This window comes from Carcharodon carcharias, chromosome 13 (genome assembly GCF_017639515.1).
Source record: "Carcharodon carcharias isolate sCarCar2 chromosome 13, sCarCar2.pri, whole genome shotgun sequence".
Taxonomy (NCBI): Eukaryota; Metazoa; Chordata; class Chondrichthyes; order Lamniformes; family Lamnidae; genus Carcharodon; species Carcharodon carcharias.
Window position 1 is genome coordinate 19,683,967 of NC_054479.1, and position 26,822 is coordinate 19,710,788.

Genomic DNA, 26,822 nt, shown 5'->3' on the forward strand with positions numbered 1-26,822 from the left:
TGAGTTTGTTTCCTTATTGTTGCCATATTGGTAATTTCTGATTTTTCTTTAAATTCAAGATTTTTTTCCATTAAATCAAACCTTTCATGTTAGGAACCTGTTATTACTAAAACTGCTCTCTTTAATATTTTTTGTTCCATAAAGCTGCAGTGTAGTATGTTGTAATCTGGAAAGTTTGATCAGAACCACATTAGAATTCAAATTTTTAAAAAATTTGTCAATAGTGTTTTTTTTGTGAGGGAGGGAAGTAACTTATTTACGACACAAGTACTTTATCACATCATTTCTATGTTTTAAATCATGCCTGCATTTTTGTTTTTCCTTTACATTCCTGAATACAACTTGTCTGCAATGGGCTGCTTTGTGTTTACAGTCACAATTGTGACACAGGGATGCTTATTCATGTATTTGTACAATGAGTTATTGATATATATTAAGTTTAAAAATCTTCTCCAAGGTACAATTTGTGGTTATGAATAGCTGCTTAATATCGGGAGATGCAGTTACAACTTCCTACTAGAAAGACAAAATGACCAATGGTCCTTTAATTTCATCAAATGTAAAAACCCACCTTTTATTTGTTAGACAATGCAACCTCAAGTACTGCCAAACCCCACAAACCCCCATCCTAGTAATGTTAACTCCTGAAACAGGTGAACATGTAGTGAGGGTGGGGGAAGCTGAGCAATTTCCAGGAGACCATGAAGACTTGGGAGAATCATGATGTTAGAAACTTATTTAACTCCCTCCACCAACTGCAACATCATCCTCATTCAGGAACTTGTCAAATCCCATTTGAGAGAATGTAGCATGGCTGTACTAAGCACATCTCCCAGTAGCCAAATGCAAAGGGGAACAGCCCTCTTTAAAAAAAAAAAATAAGCACCTCCTGCCAACTAATCTAATTTTGTGCCTTCTTATTTAATAGCTATGTCCTCATCCATTCTCAAAAACTTCAAATCTACTTCGGTTTATCCTTCTTGATTTTTAAAGGGTGACCCAGTGCTCCAGACTAAATAACCCTATCCTTATAATTAAGCAATGAAAGATTTGGAACCATCCTTGTTCCCTTCCTTCGCATTCCTATAGAGTCTTAAGATGCATATAATTTCAGATTCCCTTATTTTTGTAATGCTTCAGATTGTTTCAATGAGAATTAGTCTCTCTCAGGTTCCCCCTTTATGATAAGTGTTGTAGATCTACAGTTTATGGAATGTCCCAGACACTGGTGCTGGGACTTATACTGTATCTAAAGAACACAAACAACTTTGACTCACAGACACAATGCAAATTGGTCATGGTGGTGGTCTGATGAAACAAAGCTAGAGAGAGATCAAGACAAAGTTGTTAATGGGCAGAACTTTGTAGATTCAAATTCAACAAGAGTACCAGGTCTTATTGGAAGAAATTGTGGGGACATAATTGATGAATATTGGAATATTGCAGTAGTGAAAGAGACCTGGGAGTGTCAGTAGACTTAATATGACCAGCCATTGAAACGGGGCAATCAAAACACATAGAACACTCAGTTGTAGAGAAAAATCAGTAGAAAACCCCTCTGAATTGGAATGCTGAAGCTCTGCTATGCTTTTTAGATACTCCATTCAGTCTTGGTCTGCAAGACACAAGGAAAACATGCATGGAAGTGTGTAGAGAAAGGCCACAAAGCAAATCCCTTGTGCTGAGGACTAAATTATGAGGAACACTAACTCCTGACGCCTTTCCGAAAGGCACCTCTGCAGCACCTATGAGGAAAGATTCAAGGCTGAGAAAACTCAGCCTTGAAAGGACAAATGACAGAAGTCCTTATAAAAGTACTAAGTGGAATGGAAATAGTAAATCTGAAAGACTATTTCAAGTTAGAACCATCACTACAGGACACGAGTACAAACTAATAGAGTGAACTATGAGGACTAATGTCAGGAAGCACTTTTCCACCAACGATAATGCCAGAATGGTATAGGGAAGGTAGTGGGAGCTGAAGCTCTTGCAATCATTTTAGAGAAAATTAGATGCTATGAATGACAGGATGGCGCAGAATCGTCTCCCTCAACTAGATTTAGTGAGAAAGCATTAGTCAAATTTTATCTTGTATCCAATTGACTGTGAGGTCCCTAGTCACAGTTTGTAACTAGTTTGTTTTTGGATGTTTCTAACAAGTGTGGAAAATTGTCTAACTATCGTCCCATCTCTTAAACTGTCCACCTTTTATATAAGGCAATCGTTTGCATGGACCAAAAAGGACTAACCATTTCCCATTTCCGTTAGTCAATTACAAAGTTGCCTCTTGGGTGTTAAGCATTTCATATATGTCAGGCTGAACCAGGTGTTTATTCAGTAGTTGTGCCTTGTTAACGTGCACTTCCCTTGTATACCTCAATCTATAAATTGTTGGTGACACCAGTACTCCAACTGAAACTGACACTGATGATGTAGGAGTGGTGGTGGGTGCAATGTGAACCCACAGTGGAAGAGCAGGGAGAACAGCATATGGGCAGTGAAGAGATTTGTAGTAACACTGACTGATGTTAGCTCTGTAGTTCTTACATTGTGGTGTCATTAAAAAAAACTAGACTGGGAGGCCCTCACAAAGGAGGACATGGTTTGGCATCCATACTGCTAAAGAAAGACTGTTCAAACTTGAATTCCAGAGTTCTTTGTAGGAAACCTGTAGGAGGTCTGCAGTGCAAATTTCTATTCAATTATATTCTTTTAATGTCAAACTAATTATTTTTAAAATATTTTTAATAAACAATTTCTAACATGCATTTAGCTTTTTGGAAGGTATGGTTTAAATAAAGCTGTTTAGACTGCCAACTGTGTTGTTCAATTTATTTAAGTGATTTACTATAGTCTTAACATTACCTGTTAAACCACCCAACCTGTGTAATATACATTGCATTAGCTCTAACATACCAACCAGAAGTGATAAGGACCGTACTTTTATACTGTTTGTTTAATTTGGATTCAGCATCTAAGAGCCAATTCCTGCCATTTATGATGATAAATTTGTTTTCTACAGCTTAGTGGTAGAACCTGGGCCGGTGGGACTCCCACTCGGCTAATGAGTGGGATTTAGCAGCATAAATATCAGGAGCTGGTTTGCTGATTCTGAACTTCAAGAATAGAATTAAAAGAACAGAATTAAAACAGCTTTTGGTTTAGTTCCAGATTGTAAGATGTAATGGTAAAGAGTCATTTAAGGCAGGAAATTACTTTGTTATACCAATGCTTATCCAAATGAATCCAGTACTGTTTTATCAATGATTTGTAATTTTATTAAACATTGCTAAATTGCAAAAGAGTTTTCTACATCTGTCTAGATTTACCTTTTCATGTAAAGTAATGCAGTGATCAGTAATAGATGTTGGGGCAAAACTTATCTGCATGATGTGTATCTTATTTGATTGTCTTGTGACCTTTATTGAACTCAAGTGTTTATAAACATAAATTCCAGGGATTCAATTTTTGAAAAGTGTACTTATTTTCGTAAAATATTTCAAGAATTGCCTTTAAAATAAATTAACAAATGCAGTAAAAACTATGTTTTTTCCAGTCCTTTTTCTGCATTCCTGTTTGAGGTTCTGGCCCTGAAATATGTGTTGTCAGTTTTTTCATATATACACAAAGAATATAATAAACCACACTATACATTTAAATCTGATTACAACGGATTTGCTCTGATTGTGAATGTGAAGTATCATAAGTTCATAACACACCAAGTCACTTGTAAGAGCCCACTGATACAATTCTTTAAATGTCCAAGTGGCAGTAGTGATCAAAATAACATTCATTGAACATATTTGCAATTACCATTGATTTTTTTACTGTTCAGGACAATTACTACCAATGCTGACATAGCACAAATGATCCAAGAACACTGGGAAGTCTGTAGTTGTGAGATGGGAAAATACAATAATGAAGTGCAATGTTATAAACATGATAGATCTATAAACACATGTTTACATATAAATAAAGCAAACAAAATAGTGTCACACCGCAGTAATACTGCTCCAAAGATTCTTGAAGGGACATACAGTAAACAACACTACCCGCTTCAGCCATCCTTAAAGTCAGATTCAGAGGGTTATGTGGATCATGGACCTTTGTAGCAGTGTAACTGAGTTTAGTACATCAGGTCTGTGTCAGTGTTTTTCTCTATATGTGTACAGTCCAATTATCCCTATAATTAAAACAATAAGACTTTTTCCCCCAAGTAATTTGGTCCAGCTTTATTTTTTTTCCACATTTCTTACATAATCTCTTGCTCAGCTCCCAAACACTCATGATTCTGCTCGGTTCTTTTTCTAGAAACTTCAGATACTGCTTCTCACCAGCCAGATACTTGTCTACATAAGTGCAAAAATAAATGGAGTTTGTTTCTCCTGAGTTATGATTAATTGGGGAATTCTATTTAATTAGTCTAATCATTCTCTTATACCTGTTTTACATAAACTTCTGTATTCCTTTTTCCATGGAACTAATTTCCTTTTAGAAGAATTTCTGGGCTCTACATCAACAACAGCTTCTGGCACAGAATTACACATTAAAATTTAATCCATCCTCGCATTTCCAGCATTATTCATGCCCGACTGGTTGCTTTCTACAGATGTTTTTTTGTTCCCAACAATACAGGAACTATTTGCCATATTACCAGAAAGTATTTGATTATTTCTGAATTACTTTTTAATACGTTGATAATGCAAACTACAGGACAACCCAAAGTGATTTTTGTAAGCTTTAATCCAACCCCAAACCAGATACTCACTCTGAATTCTTTTTGGAGGAATAATTCTATTAAAATAAGAATACAAAAAAAAGTCTATAAAACTGACCTTGGACTTGGTATTTGACACTTCGTATTTTTATATATGGTCTGTCCAATTCTTTGCTCTAAATAAACAATCTTGTTTCAATCTAGAATAATTTATCCCTTTTTTCTGAAATGAATCCTTATTTATTCAATATTCCCACATTCTTCTCCTCTGCCTGACACTTTCAGTTGCGTCTTGTCTAGTCAGTTTCCCTATTGTGAACTACTTTTCAATCTATTCAATTACTGTTTCCTGGGGGCCTTTAGTTCTCTGCTGTTTGAAAATGAGAGGGTTTCCTCTCATTTTCCTTATATGGTCTCTTAGGCTGGATTGTTTTTAAGTATGAAAACAGAGCGGGCATGATCTAATATCAATTTGAATCTATATGAAGTTTTCTGCACTACTATAAGGTGGTGGATCAGGATGTAAAGCACACCATATTGCTCTGTAGACATTGATGGTAAGCTATTCAAGAACTTTAACACAGAGTAAGAGGAAGTCACTGGTAATGGATTACATGCCTTCCATGGTGTATTCTCACAAGGTGCTGCTAACACTTCCTACCTTGATTGGCCTTGTAAGATCATTAAATTATTTGAGGCACTAAGCCACAGTGTGTGATGTAATTTTGTGGTTTACTACTATGACTACCTACTGTCACTGCTGCTATGCTTCATTCCTTTCGGCCCTTTGTCTCTCTGACCCAAACAGTGTTGGCCTCCTCCACCTTACTTTGTAGGGAAGCATGCCCATTGCTTCCTCACTGAACTGGGTCACTTTGTCTTCCTACACTCTGTCCTACCTACACTTTCCTATGTGGGAAAGTGTAAGGTAATCCATGTTGAACCCAAGAAAGGTATATTAGAATATTTTCTAAATGCTGAGAAGATAGAAACTGTGAAGGTGTAGTAAGATTTGGGGATCTTGAGTAAATAAGTCACTAAAAGCTCGTGGACAAGTTCATAAATAATTTTAAAAGGCTAATGGAATCAAGGAAGCTGAAATACGAAAGAGTGGAAATAATGTAGGTTTTTATGTAAAACTCTGGTTCAACCCTATTTACAGTACTGCATTCAATTCTGGCCATTGCATCTCAGGAAAAATGTGTTGGCCTTGGTCGGAGGCTGTGCAAATTCACCAGAATGATATGGGCTTAAAGAGTTGTATTATGAGAACTGATAGTATAGATCCAGCTTATATAGATTGATGGATGATTTAATGGAGGTTTTTTTTTTAAAGTGATTAAAGGCATTATGAGGGTAGATAAAGTATTTCTTCTAGTGAGAAGAGTCTAGAATAAGGGAGCATAACTTTAAAATTAGGACTAGGCCTTCCAGGGGTGATGTCAGGAAACACTTCAATCTTTTTGGCACTTCTTTCCAGTGTTTGAATATGCCTTTTATTGCTTGGTGACTGCAATAATGCACCGTGCATGGAAGGTGTGGTTTGGGCAAGTCAATGTCCTCTGACTTATTCTTTTGACATTAGGATCTACTTTTGCATGGGAAATTGCAAGAAGCGAGTAGCCTGGCAGAGACAAGCTGGCCCTGCAGTCTTAGTCTCCAGCAGTATATAACAATAACACTATTATAAAAATGCAAGTTGACGTAGAGAAATGTCCCTAAACTTTACAGAGGCATAATAAACAAAAGCAGGTATTAGAAATGTGACAGGCTGGTAAAATAGTGGGTTTTAAGAATGATATAATGTATCAGTCTTCATATTATACCTCCATCATTAATTTTAATGTTCATTTTAAGTGCTAGCCCTGAGTTTAACTTCCCCCTGCCTGGAAGAAACAGGATGGAGTGACAACTCAAATTGAGTAAGGGATTTACTTTCTACTTCTATACCCCAATCCATTGCTAGCTTTTGCTGATCAGCCGAGAAGTTGCAAATTGTTCTTTCATTCTATCCTTAATTATAGACTAGTAATTTCCTGGCAATAGATGTTAGGCTAAATGGTAATAATTCCTTGGTTTCCCTCTCTCCCCTTTCTTGAATTGTGCAGTTGCATGCATAGTTTTCCAATCCAAAAGGAATGGTTCCCAAAACGAGAGAACTTTCAAAGATCGTGGGGTCTTAAGGGATGCATACCCTTGTTGATGTGGAGCAACATGGGAAATTAGCTGGCTTAATGTAGAGCAATTTTTTAATTTATTTTTTCACGGGTTGTGGATGTCAGTGGCAAGGCCAGCATTTGTTGCCCATTACAACAATTGAAGAATAGTTTCATGATCACCATGACTGAGGCTAGCTTTCAATACAGATTTATTAGTTGGTGGGATTTGAATTGATGTCCCCCCAGAGGATTAGCCTGGGCCTCTGGATTACTAGTCCAGTGACATTACCACTACACCACCATCTCCCTCATAGTATGGTGATGTAGGGAAGTGGAAACAGAAAATTTATGGCACAGAAGGAAGCCATTATGCTTAATCCCACTTTTCAGCTCTTGGGCTGTAGCCCTGTAGGTTATGGTACTTGTTATGACCAATGCAGTTGGTAAAGCGGAGTTATTTAAAAATCCCAGAGGGAAACTTCAAACAACTGTGATGATCAATAATTTTAAGTGTTATGTTTGAGATACGAATCTAAACTCGGGAATCTTGAGGTTTAACATTAAACTAAATTAAACATTTTATTAATTTACACAGGTTAAAATATATACACATAACTACAAGTTACTACTAACATAACTTTTAACAAATTCCCAAACTAATTTCCATTAAGGCAACAGCAACCCATAGACTTAACCAGACACCAGGCAAAGCATTTTCACCTTACGAATTCAAAATGAGGCTATTTTCACTGTGAAGCCAGTTGGACCAGTTGAAGGCTTGCAGCTGCCTTTTGACCTTACATTGCCTCTCCCTGCACACCCGAAAACTACTGAAGTTGTAGCTACCAGCCCCATTGAATTTTAATTCTCATTGTATCAACAACCTCTTTGAAGTTTACCTTTTAACAATGAAACCCCTTTCATAATACCAATTTTATTAGAAATATAAACATATTGCTTGGTAGCTGCCAGAAAGGCATCAAGTTTTCACCCCACTTGAATGCTCGATTCAAAAACTGCAAATGCATGCTATCTCTCTGTTTACATCTCAAACTAATACAACAAAGCACCCAAACTAGCTGGCTTCAATCCAATTAAGACATACCCACAGACGAAATCTCTATTTTAAACGAAAAATATTTTCCAAAATATTATATACATTAATAGATTCATGTATTTCAATGCCATATCCAAATACTTTTTAAATGTGATGAGGGTTTCCGCTTCTATCTTTCAGAATGAGAGTTCCAGACTCCCACCATCATCTGGTGAAAAGATTCCTGCTCAACTGTCCTCTAATCCTTCTGCCAATTATTTCAAATCTACATCCTCTGGTTACTTACCTTGCTACTAAGGGAAATACGTCCTTCCTATCCACTCTATCCAGGTCCCTCAATTTTATCAGTTAAATCTCCCCTTAGCTGCCTCTGTTCCAAAGAACCCTAGCCTGTCCAATCTTTCCTCATCAATAAAATTGCCCATTCCTGGCAACAACTTCTTAAATCCTCTGTACCCTCTCTAATGAGATCATATTCTTCCTGTAATGCAGTGACAAGAATTGTAAGCTGTACTCGAGCTGCGGCCTAAATAGTGTCTTATACAGCTCTAGAATAACCTCCCTGCTCTTATCTTCTATGTCATCATTAATAAAAGATAGTATGCCTTCTTGATCATCTTATCTACCTGTCCTGCTACTGAAGATCTATGGACAGCTCTCCAAAGTCCCTTGACAATTATCTGTATCACAGAATCACACAGTGCAGAAGAGCCCTTCAGCCCATCGAATCTGCACCGACATGTGAGAAACACCTGACCTCCCTACCTAATCCCATTTACCAGCACTTGGCCCATAGCTTTGAATGTCCTGACATGCCAAGTGCTCATGCAGGTACTTTTTAAAGGATGTGAGGCAACCCGCCTCCACCACCCTCCCAGGCAGTGCAATCCAGACCGTCACCACTCTCTGGGTAAAAAAGTTTTTCCTCACATCCCCCCTCAGTCTTCTGCCCTTCACCTTGAACTTATGTCCCCTCCTGACTGACCCTTCAACTAAGGGGAACAGCTGCTCCCTATCCACCCTGTCTATGCCCCTCATGATCTTGTACACCTCGATCAAGTCACCCCAGAGAAGTCTTCTCTGCTCCAATGAAAACAACCTGAGTCTATCCAACCTCTCTTCATAACTTAAATGTTTCATCCCAGGCAACATCCTGGTGAATCTCCTTTGCACCCCTTCCATTGCAATCACATCCTTCCTATAATGTGGCAACCAGAACTGCACACAGTACTCTAGCTGTGGCCTCAACAAGGTTCTATACAACTCCAACATGACCTCCCTACTTTTGTAATCTATGCCTCGATTGATAAAGGCAACTGTCCCAAATGCCTTTTTCACCACCCCACTAATATGCCTCTCCGCCTTCAGAGATCTAATGGGCACACACACCAAGGTCCCTTTGTTCCTCAGAACTTCCTAGTGTCATCCCATTCATTGAATACTTTCTTGTCAAATTACTCCTTCCAAAGTGTATCACCTCACACTTTTTTCAGGGTTAAATTCCATCTGCCACTTATCTGCCCATTTGATCATCCCATCTATATCTTCCTGTAGCCCAAGACACTCAACCTCACTGTAAACCACCCAACCAATCTTTGTATCATCCACGAACTTACTAATCCTACCCGTCACATAGTCATGCCATTTATATGTTGTTTATATAAATGACCAATAGGGGACCCAGCACAGATCCCTGTGGTACGCCACTGGACACAGGCTTCCAGTCACTAAAGCAGCCTTCTATCATCGCCCTCTGCCTCCTACAACTAAGCCAATTTTGAATCCACCTTATCAAATTACCCTGTATCCCTTGTGCATTTGCCTTCTTTATGTCTCCCATGTGGGACCTTATCAAAGGCTTTGCTGAAATCCATATAAACTACATCAACTGCACTGCCCTCATCTACACACCTGGTCACCTCCTCAAAAAATTGAATCAGATTTGTTAGGCATGACCTCCCTCTGACAAAGCCATGCTGACTATCCCTGATCAAATATTGCCTCTCCAAGTGGAGATAAATATCTCTCCTTCAGAATTTTCTCCAATAGTTTCCCTACCACTGACATGAGACTAACTGGTCTGTAGTTCCCAGGCTTATCTCTACAACCTTTCTTAAATAGTGGAACCACAATAGCTGTTCTCCAGTCCTCTGGCACCTCCCCCATGGCCAGAGAGGAATTAAAAATTTGGGTCAGAGCCTCTGTGATCTCCTCCCTTGCCTCCCTCAGCAATCTGGGACACAAATCATCTGGACTTGGGCATTTGTCCACTTTTAAGCCTGCCAACACCTCCAATACCTTGTCACTCCCTATATCAATTTGCTTAAGAACCTTGCAGTCCCTCTCCCCAAGTTCCATACCTTCATCCCTATTCACTTGGGGATGGGTATTCGTTCAACACTCTACCAATGTCCTCTGGCTCCATCCATAAATTGCTCCCTTGGTCCCTAATGGGCCCTACTCTTTCCCTGGTTATCCTCTTCCCATTGATATACTCATAGAATATCTTGGGATTTTCCCTACTTTTACCAGCCAGAGCTTTTTCATATCCTCTCTTTGCTCTCCTAATTGCTTTCTTTAGCTCTACTAATGCCTCTGCTGATTTGCTTCCCTTGTACCTGCTAAAAGTCTCTCTTTTTCTTCTGATCGTATCCTAAATATCTCTGGTCATCCATGGTTCTCTGGGCTTGTTACTCCTTCCTATCACCCTAGAAGGAACATGTTGAGCCTGTACCCTTCCCCATTTCCTTTTTGAATGTTCCCCATTGCTCTTCTGTAGATTTCCCTACAGGTAGCTGTTTTCAGTCTACCTTGGCCAGATCCTGCCTTATTTTACTAAAATCCGCTCTCCCCCAATCCAAAACATTTTTTTGCAACTTGTCCATTTCCTTGTCCATAACATGCTCAAATTGTACCATGTTGTGGTCGCTATCACTAAAATGCTCTCCCACCACCAGCTCAGCCACCCGTCCGGCTTCATTCCCAGAATTAGGTCCAGCACTGCGCCGTCCCTTGTTGGACCCTCTACATATTGACCTAAAAAGTTCTCCTGTACACATTTCAAGAAATCCACTCCATCCAAGCTCTTAACACTATGTCTATCCCAATTAATGTTGGGAAAGTTGAAATCACCTAATATAATTACCCTATTATTGTTTTTACACACCTACGTAAATTGTGCAGATATTTGCTCCTCAATTTCCCACTGACTATCTGGGGATCTATAATAAACACCTAACAGTGTGGCTGCCCCTTTTTTATTCCTAAGCTCTACCCACAAAGCTTCATTTGATGCCCCCTCCAAGATATCATCTCTCCTTACTGCAGTTAACTGACTCTTTAACTAATAATGCAATGCCTCCTCCTCTTTTACCCCCTCCCCTATCTAGCTTGAAGATTCTATATCCCGGAATGTTGAATTGCCAATCCTGCCCCTCCCTCAACCACGTCTCTGTAATGGCTACTATATCACAATTCCACGTGTCAATTCTCACCCTTAACTCATCTGTTTTTACCTGTAATACTTCTAGCATTAAAGTAGAGGCCATCCAGCCTTGCCTTACTCCCTTGAAACTTAATGCAGCTGTACTCACTCTGACTTGATTGCTTTACTATATTATGATGTGTCCCTATTCTGCTGACATTCTGTGTTTCCTCCCCCTGCCAAATTGGTTTAAACTCCTCCCAACAGCACTAGCAAACCCACCTGCAAGGATGTTAGTCCCACCCTCGTTCAGATGTAGACAGTCCCACTTGTACAGGTCCCACCTTCCTCAGAAATGGTCCCAGTGATCCAGAAATCTAAAACACTCCCTCCTGCACCAACTCATAAGCCACATATTCATCTGCACTCTTCTCCTATTTCTGTGCTCGCTAGCACGTGGCACTGGAAGTAATCCAGAGATTATAACCCGAGAGGTCCTGCTTTTCAGTCCACTGCTTAACTCTGAATTTTTGATGAAAGACCTCATCCTTCTTTCTACCTATATCATTGGTACCAACATATACTATGACCTCTGCCTTATCACCCTCCCCCTGCAGCCGTTCAGTGACATCCTGGACCCTGGCACCAGGGAGGCAACACACCATCCTGGAGACACGTTAATGGCCACAGTAGCGCCTATCTGTTCCCCTGATTATAGAATTCCCTATTACTATTGCTCTTCCTCCCCTCCTGTCCAGATAGGCTGCTTGCGGTGCCAGAAGCTTGGCTCTGTCTGCACTCCCTGGAGGAACCAGCGCCCTCATCAGCCTCCAAAATGGAATACCAATTTGCCAGCGGGACCGCAGGGTACTCCTGAACTACCTGCCTGTTTCTCTTGGACTGCCTGGTGGTCACCCATTCCTTTCCTTCCTCAAGTCCCTTCATTATTCCCAAGCCTTGTTTGGTATCCCAAAATGCATTTCCTCACACCTTTGAAATTAATTCTATTTTGCCACCTTTCCCCCATCTGACCAGTCCATCGATATCTTACTAGAGCCTATAGTTTTTTTTCTCAAAATTATCAACCGCATTGTTATTATCCCAGCTGATGTTACTACTGGACAAGTCAGATCTCAGGATGGAACCTAGCTTGATAGATCCTAACTTTTATCTTTGTTCTGGAACACGGAGGGCGGCTCACAGAGTCACAGGAGTCAGCTGATGAACTTTTAACAAAAGAATAAAAGATTTGGAAACAAAAAAAGATGAATTACATTACAATACTTCACCCACAACTTTATCTTTACAGATAAATGCAGATTCATAAGGAAAACAAGTTACAAAAGCTATCTTACACTCTAATGTTCACAGTAAGTACACAGTGCTTTAAATCAATAGGGGTCCTGTGGTCAGACACAGTAACAAATGTCACCCCAAACAAATGCAATGAATCTATAATCAACTTCCCCCCAGATAATTGTCACACCATGAGCTAATCAGTCTCACTGAACTTCTTTCACACGAGGGTTTCCAATCTCCACTCTTGAAGAACCCACTTTGGAACCTTCTCCCAAACAACACTTTCTCTTAGACTCTTCCACAAGAGTCCACCTCCAGGGCTTTGAACATTCCTTCTGATGTTCCTCTCCCCGGATTGCCACGTGCATTCAAGCTTTGCCTTCCATGCACTCTCTCACTCAGCCGTGCCAACAGAACAACACTGCCTCACATGCCCACAGTAAAAAATTACAGACCTTCAGCTGTCTCCTTGGGTTGTCTGCCTTCTTGCTAGCCTATTTTGCTTTAAGTCTGCATCCTGCAGCTTTCTCCCTTTAAGCTTGGCGCTTTCCTCTGCTCCTCACTCTTAACTTCACTTAACAGGACACTTTCCTGATTCCTGTTATTTTCCTGTGACTAGAAGGTCTTCTCGGGACTTTCCTCTTTTCCCTTTAGGACCTGCTGCCTGCAGTTCCCAATCCAGTCAACTGCTGACAGCTTGGTATTTCCCTTGAGATCCAGAACTCACTCGACATTCACTGTTACTTAGATGAGCAACTCATCTAAAATTCTTGGACTTATTTCCCTCAGAAATCTACTAGTATGTCCAGCTAGAGAGACTTAAACTACTTCCTCCACCTTAGAGCATACTCACCAACTGAATTCAAACCGCTTTTGGTGTCTGTGGGTCCCTCTTGCTGGACCACTGTTGCTAGGCAACAGCAATTTTTTTCAACCTTGTGGTTGTTTTAACTTCCCTTCAAGAGTCATAAAACCACATTAAAATGCAGGCATCTTTTAAAGTGAAACCAAAAGTCAAGTTCCTCCCTTTCGTAACACACAAATACAGAAATACAAATTAAACTTATAGCTAAAACTCATCCCTAATATCCACAAATATCAATATAACTTACTTAAACTATCTCTATTTCCTAATAACATGACCAATATTTGTAACATCTGTAAACTTCTTAACCATATCCCATTTTTTAAGTCTAAATCATTAACATATCCTACAAAAAGCAAAACATCTAGTACTGAGTATTGTGGAAACACACCGGAAGAAGGCTTCCAGCCACAAAAACACCTGACGATCATTACCCTTTGCTTCCTGTCACTGAGCTAATGTTGGATTCAACTTATCAGTTGCCCTTGGACCCCATGGACTCTTACTTTCCTGATTAGTCTGCCATTTGGGACTTTATGAAAAGCCCTGCTGAAATCCATGTAAATTATATCATACTCATCAACCATTCTTATTACTTCCTCAAAAAATTAAATCTAGCAAGTCAGACACGTGCTTCTCTCAACATCCAGGCTGACTATCCTTGATAAATCCATGCCTTTCTAAATTATGATTAATATTGTCCTTCAGAATTTTGTCCAGTAATTTTCCCACCACTGAGTTTAGGTTGACTGGCTTGTAATTACTCAGTCTATGCCTTCCTTTTTAAACAGCACAACAGAATGTTCCTTAATAAGAATTTGGAGAGGATAAACATGCAGATTAACACAATAATTAATATAATTCACAGGAATATGATTCTACATGCAATCCCTTATTTCTCAAAGCAAGGACAAGTTAGAAGAGATATGTCAACTGTTTACATTTAAGAATTAAATACAAAGATGATCACTTAACATTTTCACAATGTTCCGCAAACAAGCAAAGAAAGTGCATACATGTAAACCACAGATGCAAGGCTCAAAAGTAGAGAGGTCTTGGGAAAGAAATGAGGTTTTTTGCACAAAAATGAGGAAAGAAGAAAGAATTACATCTGCAATTGGAACTCAGAAAGGCAAAAAACTTGACATGAACATAATGTAGGGCTCAGTTAGGAACAGGAGTAGGAGATTCAGCCCTTCAAGTTGGTGCTACCCTTTGTTAAGATCATGGTTGATCAAGTTGTGGCTTCAACTTCATTTTCCAGTCTGTCCCTCATATCCCTCGACTCCCTTTGATCAAAAATCTAACTCAGCCTTGAACATATTCAATAACCCAGCCTTTTCCTTTATTCAACACACGTCAAAAAAGAGTTCTGAAGAAGAGTCATATGGACTCGAAACCTTAACAAAAACAGAAACTCAGCAGGTCTGGCAGCCAGTTCTGTTGAAGGGTCATGAGGACTCGAAACGTCAACTCTTTTCTTCTCTGCCGATGCTGCCAGACCTGCTGAGTTTTCCCAGGTATTTCTGTTTTTGTTTTGGATTTTCAGCATCCGCAGTTTTTTGTTTTTATCTCGAAACCTTATCTCTCCACAGATGCTGTCAGACCTGCTGAGGTTTTCCAGCTTGTTTTTCTTTTTGTTTCAGATTTCCAGCATCCGCAGTATTTTGCCTTTATCGTTTCCTTTACTTGTTGGCGGCTCCATAAACGCAAGTTTCATATCTTACGGCGAATTCGCTCATTTTTTTTTTCTCTGTTCTGCTCCTTTTCACGTGAGCTTATCTATAACTGGTTCCAATACTAAACTCTACCAGTTGGTAGACCTTCCTTTACCAAGATGGGTTTTTAATTGCGCGGGGATGATGTCAGCGGGGCCGGAGGAGTGGTTGTCGCCGAGTGATGATGTCAGCTTGTGGGAGGAGTGCATGTCGCCGAGTGATGATGTCAGCTTGTGGGAGGAGTGCATGTCGCCGAGTGATGATGTCAACCAGTGGGTGGAATGGATGTCGCCGAGTGATGACGTCAGATCACGAGACGTTCTTCAGATTTTCTCGGCGGCCGAAGGTGAAGAATTCCAACTTTAGCAGAAATGTGGGTCTTAAAAGCTGAGGGACGCCTAAGTGAAGATAACATGACGTTATGTTTATAAACTATCCTGCGTCAGTTCATCGGGCCGGAAATCAAGGAATAGAGGGTTCAGTTAGAGATTGAACAAGTTCCCAACTCTTGACCAGTGACCAGACAAACTGTCAATAACAACTATTTCTTCATCGCGAAATCTAGCATTGGAAAAAAGTGAGAAGGGTTTCAGTTTAATTAGACAAATCATGTTACATTGATTTTTATTTAAATAATGAGGCGCATCAAAATAAATTAAATTTTTGAACTTTGAGCGAGATTAGGCAGTTCTACATATTGTTCAAACCATAAGGTTCATTTATTATAAAACAGAAAATACTGGAAATACTTCGGTCAGGCCGCATCTGTGGAGAGATAAACGGATTTAACATACCAGGTCGAGGTCTAGAATTGTGCCCTTACAGTGTAATTTACGATTACAGGGCCTTTACAATACTAATGCCAGGCTCTGACTAAATCACTACCTCTGGTTTTCATAGAGTGCTTCAAAGTAGACGTAAGAGAGCTAGCAAATACTGAATGCAGCCGCTGATTTCACGTTGCACTGTGTATGATATCGGGAACACCATCATGATTTTGTACTGTGATGTACCAAGATGGTGCCCAAGTTGTCCCACACAAGAGAAGAAACTAGACTGACTTTAGTTCTTATTTTTTAAAAATACACTATTGGTGTTTGGTTTATGTCTTAGAAATTTTCTTTAAAAATAACTGGGTAGAAGTAAATGGGCATAGCTGACTTTCTGTAAGCGGCCCTAGATGATTAATACTGTGGCTACAAGAGCAGGTCAGAGACCAGGAATTCTGAGATGAATAATTCACCTCCTGACTCCCCAAGCTTTGTCCACCATCTAAAAAGAACAAACAGGAGTGTGATGGAATACCCTCCACTTGTCTGAATGGGTGTGACTCCAACAACACTCAAAGCTTGACACCATCCAAGACAAAGCAGCCCGCTTGATTGGTACACCATCCACCAACTTACGTGTTCAGACCCTTCACCATCAACACACAGTGACAGCAGTGTGTACCATGTACACAAGATGCACTGTAGCAACCCACAAAGGCTTCTTCAGCACATTCCAAACTCATGACCTTTACCACCTAGAAGAACAAGGGCAGCAGATGCATGGGAACATCACCACCACCTGCAAGTTCCCTGCCAAGTCACAGAGCATCCAGACTTGGAACAATCGCTGTTCCTTCACTGTAGCTGGGTCAAAATCCTGGAACTCCCTAACAGTATTGTTGGTCTACTTACACCACATGGATTGTGGCGGTTCAAGAAGGCAGCTCACCACCACCTTCTCAAGGGCAATTAGGGATGGGCAATAAATGCTGGCCTAGCCAGTTACACCCATATCCTGTGGAAGAATAAAAAAAGTTGTAAACAAATGCTACCTGTGGGACTTGCAGTATTGTGCTACATTAATGCAAGATGGTCACAAAAGGGAGGCATTAGTGCATGGTGTACAGCTGTTTGTGAATTGGCAGAAGGAAGTGGGATTCTGAGGAGCCGTTAGCTGACACGCAGAACTGACAACATTAGATGAATGTTGTAATTCTCACTTGTGATCAGTAAGAATGATACAGATGATGATCCCAGTTAAATATAGAGAGAACTGCATTTAATAGTCATACTAATATGCATTTTATACATATGACAATGACTATACTTCAAAAAGTACTGCATTGGCTGTAAAGCGCTTGGAGAGATCAGTGGTTGTGAAAGATACAGTATAAAGGCAAGACATTTTTAAAGGCTATATTTTAAAGCAACAGATGATGTTGCCATTTCCCCCTGTCATCAGCTAATGTCTCCAGGGTGCGGGAATCAATGTTTAGGGCCTTCATGTCATGCTTGAAAACATCCTTGAAATGGAGCTTTGGGTATCCTAATGGTGTCTGTCTCCAGCTATCTCACCAAATATGAAAATCCTGAGGTACACGACCGTCTTCCATCTTTCACTTGCATGAGCCAGCGAAGTCACTTCTGCTTGATGATGCCAAAATACTGAGGAGACTTGCCTTTGAGAGGACTGCCACATTTGTGATTTTGTCCTTCCATGAGATGTACAGAATACGCCGCTAACGGTGGAGATGAAAATTGTTGAGTTTCTTTCCTTGCTTGCTAGCTGCCAGTCGCTCATGTTCACAGCGGTACAACAAGGCGCTGAGAACACAGCGCTCATAAACCAGAAAGGACATGCATTCATACAGCACATCTCAGAACACCCCAAAGCACTTTACGACCAAATCATTATTTTTGAAGTGTAGTTGATTATGCTGTAGGTGATTGTGTCAGCCAGTTTGCAAACAACAAGATCTTAAACAGCAATGAAACAAATAACCAGGTTCGATGGAGTAGGTTAAAGAATAGATACTGGCGGTACAACACAACTCTTCACCTTCAAATTGTACCATGGGACCTTTAGTGTCCATTGAAGAGGACAAACAGCTTTACTTGAAAGTCACTTCTGAAAGATTACATCACAAACAATGCACCTGCAGTACTGCAGTGAAGTTTCAGCTTAGAATGGGGGAAATGAGGCTTGAATCCAAAACCTGACTCAGAGATGGGAGCGCTACCAATTAGCCAGGACTGACTCGAGAATGGCTGTCAGAAATCCGTGGATATTTGAATATTTTTGCGGGAGAAAGTTCCAGATTTCTACTTCACTTTGTGTGAAGAAGTGCTTCCTGACATCATGTCCATGCATTGTGCTGTGGCTGATCAACTACATCCTCATAATTACAGTACATAAGCTAAACCCGGAGAGTAGTTGCCTTTACTTGAGTCTGGAATGATAAATTCTCCTGTACACTTCAAAGTACTAACCTGAGCTCTTGCCCTGTAACTGAAGAAACAAATTAATTTTCACTGCAGAATGATTTCTCTACCTGAAAATTTATTTCATGTGGCAGCTGTTTCGGAGTTGAGAGGTAGGTAGCAGCTTATCATTGCTGCAAAATTTCTGGATTTTAAAAAACCATCAAGTCTTGGGGGATGCGAAAATTTCTCCATTTTCAGTGCAAACTCCACATGTACGGGTTTCACATGACGCCACCAGTGAGTAAAATCTGACAGACGTGAATGTAACTATAAAGCTGGAACATTCTCTAAATTGCCCGAGGACCACAATTATGTTAAAGGGGTAATTTTTTCTTTAATTCATTCACGGGATGTGGCCTTGCTGGCTGGGCCAGCGTTTATTGCCCATCCTGAGTTGCCCTTGAGAAGGTGGTGGTGAGCTGCCTTCTTGAACCGCTGCAGTCCTTGTGTTGTAGGTATACCCACAGTGCCGTTAGGAAGGGAGTTCCAGGATTTCGACCCAATGTCAGGATAGTGTCAAAGTATTCCTTTCTTTCCATCTGTGCCATGTGTCTGCATACATATAATATTTGAGAGAGAGATATAATATTTTTTAAATCCCCAAAATATATGGTATTTGAATAATAGTATAAGCGACATTCGATTTAGATATTTTAATTCTGCCCCAGTGATTAAGTCTGATTGTGTCAGGGCAGCCGTGTTTACTACATCATACTAGATATCAGCCGTAATAGAATGAACATCATCAAACATAGTTAAAACATGAAGATGTGAAGAGAATTGATATAGGAACTGATTATTGGTTGGAATCCAATTTGAGTCAGTCAAATGATTTAAAAATAGCAGCAAACAACTGGGAGTAAGGTATAGGCTAGAATCTACTTAAGGAAATCAGATTGTCAGGGAACAAGGCTGGTTTGGGATTATTTTTGTTGCCACTACTTTGTACGTTGGTCAATGTGTTCCCGAAAGTGGTGATATGTTGTCATTCATACTGAGTAGAGTTGTCACCTTTTGGTGAGGTCAAAGCTGGATGAGGTCAGGGGATGAGCAAAATTCTACCTTCTGATATTTGATTTGCTGCTGCAGATACAGTGATGGAAATAAGAATATAAAAGCCACTTTTAAGCCTTTGTCCCTTTCGGTTCCAGGCCAATTTTCTTTCTCCTTACTTTTCCTTCCCTGATGTTAACAAGTATGACCGAGAGTGTTCTAATCCAGTGTTCCGACTGTAGCATTCTCAGGCTGACCATACAGAAATGCTTGCTGTGGTTTGTTTTGCGGCGCTATTTTTGTAATCTCTGTTTCTCCCCACAGCGACTCCCGCTAGCATGTCTGTCTCTGGAATTATCCATGCTTCTCAATGTTCCTTGGCCAAAGCACGGAGCATTGTGTCCCTGTGCAGACATCCACATGTCCCGGTGTTGTTCTCGACTCGATGGAAACACTCCGACACTCGGCGCTACAAGGCTGTGATTTTTGACATGGGTGGAGTTCTGATTCCTGATCCAGCCACATTGGTTGCTGGTGAGCAATTGTGCAGGATTTTTGTATTTGTTTTTTCTTTAAATCCTTTGGAAGCATACTTTAACAGCTTTTTTTTTAATGGAAGAGGGTATTTTATCTGAAAACGGGCGCACTAAAAAGATTGCTGCTTCCTCGTGGTTCATTGAGACCATGAAGGTCCCGGGAACCATGCCTGATATGGGCTAAATTAACTGATCTCATTTGGGACAATGGTTGGGGCAATATAATCTACCTTGTAGCCCATAAGCTAGAGAAGGGAAAAATTGTTCCTCCTGAAAACTATCCAATAATCTCTGCTGGAAGTGGATATGTGTAGATGTTAGGCTAGGTACTGCTCTATTCACTGAGAAACAAAGGAGACACATCCTGGAAGCAGTGCAGGAATCAGGAGAGTGATTCAGGAGCACTTAATGTTGGAGCTCTGAAGAAAGACTGGAGAAACCTAGGCTTTTCTGCTAGGAAAAAAGCACAGAACCATAGAAAATTTGCGGCACAGAAAGAAGGCCATTCAGCCCATCATGTCTGCGCTGGCCAAAAAAGAAAAAAAATTTAAAACTAGCTGCCCATTCTAATCCCACCTTCCAACATCTGGTCCATAGCTGTGCAGGTTACAGCACTTTAGGTGCAGATCTAGGTGCCTTTTAAATGAGTTGAGGGTTTCTGCCTCCACCACCAAACCAGGCAGAGAGTTGCAAACACCCTCCATCCTTTGGGTGAAAAAGTTTTCCTGTATCTGAGACGTGATTTTACAGAGGTCTTAAATAAGGAAATGGAAAAGGTAAATATGAAATAGTGCTTTACATTAAACTGAGTAGGACGAGGAATCACAGGTTCAAATTAGTGAAAAGTAAATTTTGACACAACAATCAAGAATTAGTTCTACACACACTGTGACTGATATTTGGAATGGCTATCAGAAAGAGTAGTGGATTGAAAACCATGGACTCATTTGACAAAACAATTAGAGGGTGAAATAGGGGTGTATGTAGTGTGTTTTTATATGGATGAATTAAGATGGGTCAAATGACTTAATTTTTTTGTAATCTTCTGAGCATTAGGCTTAGCTGTGGTGCCACCTGTGGTTGAATAGCCTAGCCAGGGTCATACAGGAATAATTGCAGGGTTTTAAAAATATATAATAATGGGCATGTGGCTAGATAGAATAGAACACAAGCTTGCATTTTTATTTGTCCTAGAATCAGCTCGCAGATGGAGAGAAAGGACAAAGGGTTGCATCTGCAATTCTGGATTTCTTACTTGTGCTGTGCCATCATTAAAGAAGAAGTGATTTGATGCCAAATATTTCTTTGAAGGGACCAAAGTGGTTGGACAGACGGACTCATTCCTTGGCTGCTTTTGCACATTCCTCCTAGAGGATTTCAGTGTTAGTAGTGACGAACCAGGAACAGGCTCTTTGCTCTTTTGGTTCTCTTAAGTGTGCAGGCGTGGGGGAGCGAAATACCTGTACTTAATGTATTTGTTAGTGCGTAGGAATAATGATATATAGTAAATTCTGCAATTTGCTGTGTTCTTTAGTTCTGTTTCAGTCGAAGTAGCTATAAAGCACTTTCTACAAGATTTATAGTTCCGCCACTTCCAATATTCTATAATCTATGACCTGTGCTGTTTGTATTCAATAGAATGGGAACTGAAGAATTGTCTTCAACCTGGATGGATCTGGAAAACCATATTAACAGGAGAGAACTGTATTGCCTGGGAGCGCTGCATGCTTGGAGAACTGACATTTGAACAGTTTGTAGAAGTGAGTAGCAAAGAAGTGGGGGCTGCAGTAGGTGTTATATGTTGAGTCTGATGTCTCAGGTTTAGCTAACAATTCTCCCATTTCCTCATCAATTTTCTTCCCTCCTCCCCTGAGGATATTGACTGTCGCTGAGGTACTCATCATGGCTTTCTACTTCTCTTTACGAGATTTGTTTCATTGTTTTTTTTTATTACATGACCAATGACTTAAAGCATGAAGCGGCTTGCAGTGCAGTAATCAAACATAGCAAAACAGAGCAATGTTTTCATTTTCCTGCTTGGTGCTGGGTTTGCTGATCCCAGCTGGGTCAATGATTGTGGGACTGTACTTCATTGAAACTCAGTGCTCTGCGTTAGGGAGTTGCTAAAAACAGTCAGCTTTCCTAATATGCTCCTTTATGGCTCACTGATTTACATTGTCAAGCAAGATCTTGATTTTAAAATTTGCATCCTTGTTTTCAAATCCCTCCATTGCCTTGCCCCTCCCTATCTCTGTAACCTTCTCCAACTTCAAACCCTCCAAGATAGCTGAGCTTCTCTAATTTTACCCTCTTGAGCATTCTGATTTTAATTTTCCTAATATATGTTAATGATCTAGATCTTGGTGTGCAGGGGACAATTTCGAAGTTTGTGGATGATACGAAACTTGACACCATTGTAAATGTCACAGTTTCAAACTTCAAAAGGACATAGACAAGTTGGTTGGGTGGGCAGATATTGGCAGATGAAGTTCAATGTGGAGAAGTGTGAGGTGATGCATTTTGATAGGAAAAACATGAAGAGACAATATAAAATAAGGAGTACAATTCTTAAGGAGGCGCAGGAGCAGAGGGACCTGGGTTTATATGTGCATAAATCATTGCAGGCGGCAGGACAAGTGGAGGGAGCATTTAATAAAGCATACAGTTTCCTGAGCACATTAAAGGGGCATAGAATACAAGAGCAAGGAGTTTATGCTGAACTTATTAGATAAGATACTAGTTAGACCTCAGCTGGAGTGTTGTGTACAGTTCTGGACGCCACACTATAGGAAGGATGTGAAGGCATTGGAGAGAGTGCAGAAAGGGTTTACAAGAATGGTTCCCGTGATGAGAAACTTCAGTTATGAAGATAGATTGGAAAGTTTGGGACTGTTCTCCTTGGAGAGGAGAAGGCTAAGAGGAGTGATGCTCAAAATCATGAGGGGACTAGATGGAGACAAACTGTTCCTGCTCGTAAAAAGATCAAGAACAAGAGGGCACAGATTTAAAGTGATTTGCAAAAGAAACAACGTGATATGAGAAAAAATCTTTTCCACACAGCGAGTGGTTCAAGTCTGGAATGTGCTGCCTGGAAGTGTGGTGGAGGCAGGTTCAATTGAGGCATTCAAGAGGGCATTAGATGATTGTTTGTATTCAAATAATGTGCAAGGGTATGGGGAAAAGGCAGAAGAATAGCACTGTCATGAAGAGATATTAATGTCTATAATGTTATTGTAAATTAGTTTTAAATTGGAATGTAGTAGGGTTTGTGTCTATCTGTGTGTGTGTCTTAATTGGATTAAAACCAGCTAATCTGGGTGCTTTGATGTATAGTAGTTTGAGATGTTAATTAGATAACTGTAAGGAGTAGAAGGTAAAGGGAATTTGCATTTGTTGAATGGATGAAATTTTGCATCTAGCTAGAAGATGCCAAGCAACGTGTTTTTTTTTTACAGTTTACCAATAAAATTGGTGGAATGAAAGGATTATTGTTAGGAGAGGTAAAATTTAAAAATCTAGTAATACAATGGAAAATTTACATTCAAAGGGGAAGGTAGGTATAAACAGAAAGGAGTTTGTGTGAGTCAGAAGCATCTAAGATCTAACCAGCCTGTAAGCCTACAACTGTCTGAAAAGGAACCAAATTGCAAGGCACCTCATTTTGAACTCATTAAGGTCAAATGTGATTTGCCTTGTATCTGTTTCAAGTCTATGGGTTATTGTTGCCTTGGTGAAGATTTATCTGGGAGTGATTGATTTGGAGATTCGTTTAAGAGTTATTATGGTAGTAATTTGTAAGTGTGTGTTTAATTAGTTGTTAAATTAATAAATGTTTAATTTAGTTTTATATAAAAAAAACTTGATGCTTGGTAGTTTTATTCCTGAATTTAGAGCTGCATCTCAAATATACCATTGAAAATTTGGGTTATGACAGTTGTTCAAGTTCCCCTCTGAGATTTAAACAATTCAGCCTTTATCAACTGCTAACAGGCACTAAGTCATAATGCTCAGTTGGAGAGCAGGTGCAGACATGATAGGCTGAATGGCAGCCTCCTGCCATAACAATTCTGTGAATTGCTCTACCATTGGTGATTACTATGCCTTCAGCTGCATAGGCTGCTAAGCTCTGGATTTTCCTCCCTATACCTCTCTACCTTGCTTTCCTCCTTTAAGAGGTTCCTTAATATCTACCTCTTTGACTGGGCTTTTGGTCATCTGACCCTTACCTCCTTAGGTGGCTCGGTGTCATATTTTGTTTTATAATGCTTCTGTGGGCTTTATTACAGGTGCTATATTGTTGTTGTTTAACATAACCTGTTAGTTCACCTCTAAATTATCTGTCTTTTATTGATGCTACTGTGGCCAAGTTGCAACCGCAATCCTACATGCTCATCTTTCTCTACATTCCTACTGTATTGAAATCAAGATTCAGTGCATTGTCTACCACTTTAATACATTCTGTTTCAGGACTTTAAAACTGTGTAGATCTTTGTCTTCCAGTCCTCCATTAAGCTTAGAACCTAAGTTTGGCAAGATGTAACATTACAATTTAGTTTACCTTTCTCAGATTTTCCTGCATTTTGACTCATCTCTTCGGTTTCCTGATTTAAAAATAACAATGATTTAGACTAGAGGCAGTACTGATCTCAACAGGAAGTGCTTAGTGAGGTGCGGCATTTTCTCTCTCTCACAGAAACAGTCACTTGTTTACCTTTCCTCTAAGTGGCTGAATATAATTTGAGAATTAGAATTTTACTCTGGATGTGGATGTTTGGAGATAATAGGTGAGGAAGAGCAAATAATTAATATCTCACATGAGGTATTTTATGCATTTCTGGTCATTTTATTTCCAAAGGACATTGATCTACCCTAGCAAGGGTACAAAGGCAAGCAGTAATTCTATTTTGTAGTGAAGTTGGACTGGGGAGCGTGAGGTGCCTTAAGCAACATAATTGTAAATGAGCTGCCATTGCACTGCCAAGCCAAACAGAACAGGAAGATCCTAGGTTTGATGTTTGTCCGTGCTGGGGAAGCACGGACGTCCATATAATTGGCTTCACTATGTCTTGACTTAGAAAAGGAAAAACTACTAGCCAGAGTTTCCAGTAGTGTTGATTGCGTATGTTTAGATGTTAGGTGACAACACGATTCTGCTGGGAGTTCCTTCCTGCACAGGCACATAATGTAGGCTTACATCTAAAGTGCACCTACTTGTCAAGAAATACTAGTGTCAGTGTCTTCAGGAGAGAAGGGCAAAAGATTGGGGGAGAAATAAGCTTTTCACCTTATGTCTAGTATATACTTTGCTTGCCAATCTCAGATCCACTTTTATCTGGGGTGTGTATGTAAAAATAAAGACAACTATGACTAGTTCAGATATTATGCTCTCTGTATCCAGTCCTGAAATAGAGCACTATTACAGCCACCCCTGCTTGTGTGGAACTCTGAGGCCCTTTGACTGCTCGATAGTAGGATTGACTATCCTGATAAATCATTCTTTGGTTCCTCTGCCTATTGCTGGCTACCCCTGCTTCCCTTGCAGTGCTTTTCATTCGCTGCCCATTTATTGTCCTTTCTTCTGATTGGAGAGCAGGACTCTGCAAGATGTCGGTGGTTGGTTGATTTACCCATATTTTGCATTGCTGCATTGGTTTACATTCACATGCAGTGATACAAACCAGTATTGTTTTGTTCTCCCTTTTTTTTCTCATTTGTAATATCTCTGCTGTTTCTTTTCCTGTATCTCCTTTTGTTAAATGTTATATGTTTTGTTTCCATGTGTTGTTATATATTTTTTGTTATATATTTTTGGTGTCTTATATTCACTAATTGTTTCCCTCCTCTTTCTCTAGTCCCTTCCTGCATCCATTTTAGACATTTCTGTTCCCATTGCTGGTATGTAACCAGCCACTAGGAAGTCTGAATGGCCTGACCTTCCTGTGGGTGAATCGTCCAACTTTCTTGGCCAGCCTTCACTTCAACACCAGGCTGACAGCAAGGCCTACATCTAAAACTTAGGATATGGGGAATTGTCAACACAAGTTCTTAACCCACCACCAATGCACTGCAATTCAAAGTCTCAGCCCTGTCTTACTCCTTTTTTTCTGCGTCTCCTTGTCTTATTTATCCTACTCTCAGTTTCTCCAGTCATGCACATATGCAGTTGTTCTCCCATTCAGTCCCTACCTCCAAATTACTACCAATCTCTCACATTTAATTTTTCTCTTAATTCTGGTTTACCAGCCAGCCTCACTCAGACTGTTGCTGGTGCAATCCTGTTGCCGCCCATGTCCCCCTTTTTCTCCTTTCTTTTTCTTATTTATTTCTCTCTTTCTCATGTACTGCTTATTCTTGCTGTTTCTCATGCTTGTTTGTTCACTGTGTCGCTTCTTTTAAAAGTTTTCCATTTCTTTACAGAATCAGACCTCTGATATAATCAAGCCCTGTTTACAAGCAATAAGTCATCTGAATGATCAGATTCCTGCAACTAGAGAAGCAATTCAGTGTATCAGAGCGGAGGGACTGCAAACTGCTCTACTGACTAATAACTTCTGGTTCAAAGACCAGAGTTTCTTGCCTGTGGAGAAAGTTGATTTTGATGTGGTGAGTACCAATTTTGATATGGTGAGCACCAATTTATCATGCAGTTCAGGATTTTACTTCCTTTCATGTGTTTGTACTGTGGTAGTGTGTAAGGTATAACTATGACTAGATATACTTATTGGCGCAGCAGTGCTGAACATTAAGGCGTTAGCACTTGGTGGCACAAAGTGGGGAAAAGACTGCTTCAAGTCCTACTG

The 26,822-nt window shown here is 40.0% G+C and overlaps 1 protein-coding gene across 9 annotated transcripts in view; it reads left to right on the forward strand.

The window, feature by feature from the left end:
- LOC121285646 (acyl-CoA dehydrogenase family member 10-like) overlaps positions 1-26,822 on the forward strand; it is a 72,612-nt gene that overhangs the window by 7,270 nt on the left and 38,520 nt on the right. For 3 of the 9 annotated variants that reach the window (XR_005944734.1, XM_041202298.1, XM_041202304.1), the window contains exons 1-4: positions 15,918-18,603; positions 19,811-20,020; positions 21,661-21,782; positions 26,440-26,625. Coding sequence is in view for 8 of the 9 variants with exons in the window: in XM_041202298.1 (XP_041058232.1) it covers positions 18,549-18,603; positions 19,811-20,020; positions 21,661-21,782; positions 26,440-26,625 (573 nt within the window). In the remaining variant the exon portion in view is untranslated. Of the gene's footprint in view, positions 1-15,495; positions 15,817-15,916; positions 18,604-19,810; positions 20,021-21,660; positions 21,783-26,439; positions 26,626-26,822 lie in introns of those variants that run through there. The other 6 variants (XM_041202300.1, XM_041202301.1, XM_041202299.1 and 3 more) reach the window with 6 other exon arrangements.